Here is a 5,000-nt window from a genome sequence, read left to right as displayed (position 1 = left end):
GTGTAAAGGTTTAAGAATGAATGGACAGAGAAGCGTCTGAGTCACTGAGGAAACGATCACGTGTCTAATCTCACATCAGATTATTATAACGTCCCCCAGTTTATCCTTGCATCAGACACGTGAATCCCGTCAGATTGGACTGTTTATTTTAATCTCAGCTTCAATTCCACACAGTTCCCCAGCCTCCGTTGTGTTTAGTTTGATCAGGCACATCAGGCGTTCTTCCATTTGCAGAGCCCTAATGTCTAATCTCCATCACACATTTAGCTGCTGCGCTGTTACGCTACGCCTCTCTGTGGAGATTCACCTCCTGCTCATCACTCAGTCAGAGTGTGTGTGTGTTTCTGTGTGTGTGTGTCTGTGTGTGTGTGTGTGTGTGTAGCTCTCTGTTCTCCATATGGCAGCAGTTTGTAATGGAGTGAAAATAATATCAGTAATATTTCATAACTGGATTCGTAACAGGATGTTCTGGCCACAAAACATCCGGAAAATTCTTTTTTTGTGCTCCAGAATAATCTCTTCTATATTTCTGTGAAGGTGTTCAAGATGTAAAACACTTTTATATTGTGTAACTAAATCGAAATGTCTCACTATTTTAATTTAGAAACCTGATTTTCGGCTTGGGAACATATTTCTAGCTGCTTGTAATGTTCTCTCCTCACTGCGCTTTAGATACGCACTCTGTTTTTATTTCCTGTGTATGTATAAGTGATGAGCGAACGTTAAAGCGAGTCGTGGGATTTTATTCGTTTTATTCGCACAGGGCCGTATTCAGAGTTATGTGAACAGTCTGAGGGTTTAATAGTGAAATGATGCGCCTCAGGATTCACCCCTCAGGTGTAACCTTCTGCTTGATGGTGTCCTCTGTCCTCTTTTTCTTGCGCTGGTGTTTTTGTCTGATCCTCTGTCTCTGCGCAGGTACGCGGCTGTGACTCAGTTCTCTCCGACTCATGCCAGGAAAGCTTTCCCATGTTTCGACGAGCCGGTCTACAAAGCCACCTTCAGCGTGACGCTGACGCACGACGCCTCGTACCGGTCCGTCTCCAACATGCCGCTGGAGTCGTCCAGCCTGGACCAGGATGGCAGGCTCACCGCTCGGTTCTCCAGGACGCCTCGCATGTCCACTTATTATGTGTCCTGGGCTGTGTGTGACTTCAGCTCCCGAGAGACGATGACACGTGGTGGAGTGACGGTGAGTTTTACACGTGGCTCCGTCACAACACGCTGCAGGATGGACGTTTACTCCACTCAACACTTTTATTTTTCTGGAGGACGTCACCGACTCCGCCGTTTTTTCCTCACCGCTGCTTTAAACTCAGACGTTTTCATGTGGTTTATGTTTACGACTCTGTAATAACAGTAAACCTTGTACGAAACCCAAAGGGAAGCTGCAGACGTTTAATATACGGATGTACACACACTCCCACTCTGTCTTTAATACACAGGTGAAGTGCAGCAGCTTTCTGTCTTTACAGATTCAGATGTGAAACACTTCTCCTGTAGTGTGATACTGAAAAAAAATCACAGGAGGAATTTATTTATTTTCCTCGTTTCCGCCACATGCTGAGTGTTATTATCTCTCCTCTGGGTGTGCTAACAACATCAACACAGCTCAGTGCTAAAGCAGGCTTACACACACACACACACACACACACACTGTGGGAGAGCTTTTAAAGCAGTGTGAGACACCACTATGATAATCTCCATGTCAGGAGAAAAATGCAGCGCGATTAAAGAGGTGTTTTTGAGGTGATGGCAGCAGCGTAACCATAAAAAGATGAATTTATCTCCTCTCTGCTCCTCTCCTCATCACCTCCTCCAGATTAGTTACATTTTCCCACTTTCTGATTCTTCTGAACCAAGCAGAACCGGACTGCTGCAGTTCTACAGTATCTCAGGTGAACTAGTAATGACAACATTAACTCTAATAGGAACTGTAACAGTAAAAGCAAAAGCAAATGTAAAAGTGACAGTTTTAGTAACAGCAGTACAGAGACCAGCAGTACATAGAAACCGAAATACCGTAACCGAAATACAGCAAACAAGCCATACCTTATCAAGCAGTAACAGTTGTAACAGTGACAGTAAATTAAACAGAGACTGTAATAGTAATAGAGACATTAATAGTAACATTAAATGTGACAGTGAGAGTAACAGTAATGGGACTGGAACAGTAACAGCACATGTAACAGTAACAGTAATACAGTGGAACCTCGCCATACCGATTTAATCCGTTCTGGAGGCGAGTTCTTAAGGTCATAATTTTTATTGCAAATCGCAAAAAAATTTCCCATAAGAAATAATGTAAATGCAGATAATCTGTTCCAGCCACACAAAAACATGACCAGTGTGAAGTGTATGTAAACTGTATGGCTGCTTACAAAGAACTGACCCAAGCCAAGCATTCCATGTCAAGGCACCTCACAGGAAGTCATGCCACCAAGCTTGAGCTAAAAATAGAAGAACAGACCACCCACACCACCAATCTGTCAACAAAAAAATGACAGAAAAATCACCAAGCTTTTGAACGCATGCTGAAGGCAATGTTGGTATCGTGGGTTGATTCTTTCCAAACAGCTTTCACTGACTGAAAAAAAAATTCGTAAACTTGCTTCGGTTGGCTTTTCTTGGCTTTCCACTGACGCTAACAAGTTTAACAAGGTCTCAGATGTACGCACTATTTAGCCAGCGTTCGTTTGTATACCAAAAATGCTTCGTATGCCAATGCAAATCTTTTGCAAAATTTCAATTCTTCAGGAAAAAATTCGTAAGTGAGAGCATTCGTATACCGAGGTTCCACTGTATCAGTTACAGTATATGTACAGATACATTAATAGTAACATTGTTACAGTGACAGTAAGTTAAACAGAGACTGTAGTAGCAAACAGTGACAGTAAATGTAGCAGTTTCAGTAACAGTAACAATATCAGTAACAGTAATGGTAAGTAACTGGGACTGCAACAATAACAGCACATCTAACAGTGACAGGAAATGTAACAGACAGTGACTGTAATAACATTGTAACAGTGACAGGAAATGTAACAGATACAACAACAGTAACATTGTAACACACAGTGTAACTATATCTGTAACAGTATATGTTACAGTGACAATAATTACATTGTAACAGTGACAATAAATGTAACAGACAGTGACTGTAATAACATTGTAACAGTAATAATAACATTGTAACAGTGATGGTAAATGTAACAGATACAGTAATAGTAACATTGTAACACACAGTGTAACTATATCTGTAACAGTATATGTTACTGTGACAGCAGTTACATTGTAACAGTGACAGTAAATGTAACAGACAGTGACAGTAATAACATTGTAACAGTAATAATAACATTGTAACAGTGATGGTAAATGTAACAGATACAGTAATAGTAACATTGTAACACACAGTGTAACTATATCTGTAACAGTATATGTTACTGTGACAGCAGTTACATTGTAACAGTGACAGTAAATGTAACAGACAGTGACAGTAATAACATTGTAACAGTAATAATAACATTGTAACAGTGATGGTAAATGTAACAGATACAGTAATAGTAACATTGTAACACACAGTGTAACTATATCTGTAACAGTATATGTTACTGTGACAGCAGTTACATTGTAACAGTGACAGTAAATGTAACAGACAGTGACTGTAATAACATTGTAACAGTAATAATAACATTGTAACAGTGATGGTAAATGTAACAGATACAGTAATAGTAACATTGTAACACACAGTGTAACTATATCTCTAACAGTATATGTTACTGTGACAGCAGTTACATTGTAACAGTGACAGTAAATGTAACAGACAGTGACAGTAATAACATTGTAACAGTAATAATAACATTGTAACAGTGATGGTAAATGTAACAGATACAGTAATAGTAACATTGTAACACACAGTGTAACTATATCTGTAACAGTATATGTTACTGTGACAGCAGTTACATTGTAACAGTGACAGTAAATGTAACAGACAGTGATGCTTATAACATTGTAACAGTGGTGGTAAAAGTAACAGACAGTGACAGTAATAACACTGTAACAGTTATAATATTGTAACAGTGAAAGTAAATGTAACAGATACAGTAAGAGTAACACTGTGACACACAGCATAACTATATGAGTAACATGTATGTGCAACAGTGACAGTAAATGTAACAGAAACTGACAGTAATAACATTTTAATAGCGACAGTCACTGTAACAGATACAGTAGTTGTAACACACATTGTAACAGTATCAGTAACAGTAATGTGACTGGAACACTAAGAATTAATGTAACAGTGACAGTAACTGTGACAGTGATAGTGAGAGTGAATGTAGCAGTATCAGTAACAGTAATGGTCAGTAACTGAGACTGGAACAGTAAATGTAACAGTAACTGTATCCTGCTCATTCATATAAATATATATATTTTAAATAAAAAATATTTGAAATAAATATTTACATTGCAGCGTTTTCCAGCTCTGCTCAGCTCAGTCCTGACACTGCTCTGCAGATTGTGGTGCTTTTCCTCCTCTAGCACACACACACAGAATCAATTCATCTGCTCATTAAAATCCCCTCCACGACTTTAAATTGTGTGAGTTAGAGCAGAAAATGCATTGAAACTGTGAAGGGTTTTGGCTATTTTGGATAAAATGTTTTCATAAAAGCGGCTGAAATGCCAGCGGATCTTTAATCGTGTGGATATTTCCAGATGTGATGCAATATGGTTTAGATTCGGAGTCAGAAAGTGGACACACTCGAGCCGCTGCCATAGAAACGTGTCTCTGCTTTCCACTTTTATTGAAACAGCAGAAATATTTTCAGAGCCGCGGCCTTTCGCTGTTTCCTTCCAGTCCGTGTGTTACGGCATATTGTGTGAATCAGAGCCCTGAGGAATACTCTCTTCCTGTGTGTGTGTGTGTGTGGGTTGGTGGATGAGTTGATTTGTGACTTGGAGAGTTTTAAGACACTTCATTCTGTTCCACTCGTCCGTGAGCT

The 5,000-nt window shown here is 39.4% G+C and overlaps 1 protein-coding gene across 2 annotated transcripts in view; it reads left to right on the top strand.

Moving 5' to 3' along the window:
* LOC131370416 (thyrotropin-releasing hormone-degrading ectoenzyme-like) overlaps positions 1 to 5,000 on the top strand; it is a 71,957-nt gene that overhangs the window by 2,292 nt on the left and 64,665 nt on the right. For both annotated transcript variants that reach the window (XM_058417744.1, XM_058417743.1), the window contains exon 3: positions 919 to 1,192. In XM_058417744.1, coding sequence (XP_058273727.1) covers positions 919 to 1,192 — 274 coding nt within the window. The remainder of the gene's footprint in view (positions 1 to 918; positions 1,193 to 5,000) is intronic.

The sequence above is a fragment of the Hemibagrus wyckioides genome, linkage group LG19 (genome assembly GCF_019097595.1).
Source record: "Hemibagrus wyckioides isolate EC202008001 linkage group LG19, SWU_Hwy_1.0, whole genome shotgun sequence".
Lineage (NCBI taxonomy): Eukaryota > Metazoa > Chordata > Actinopteri > Siluriformes > Bagridae > Hemibagrus > Hemibagrus wyckioides.
Note: the sequence above shows the minus strand (reverse complement) of the source record. Positions and strands in the feature narration are given on the sequence as shown.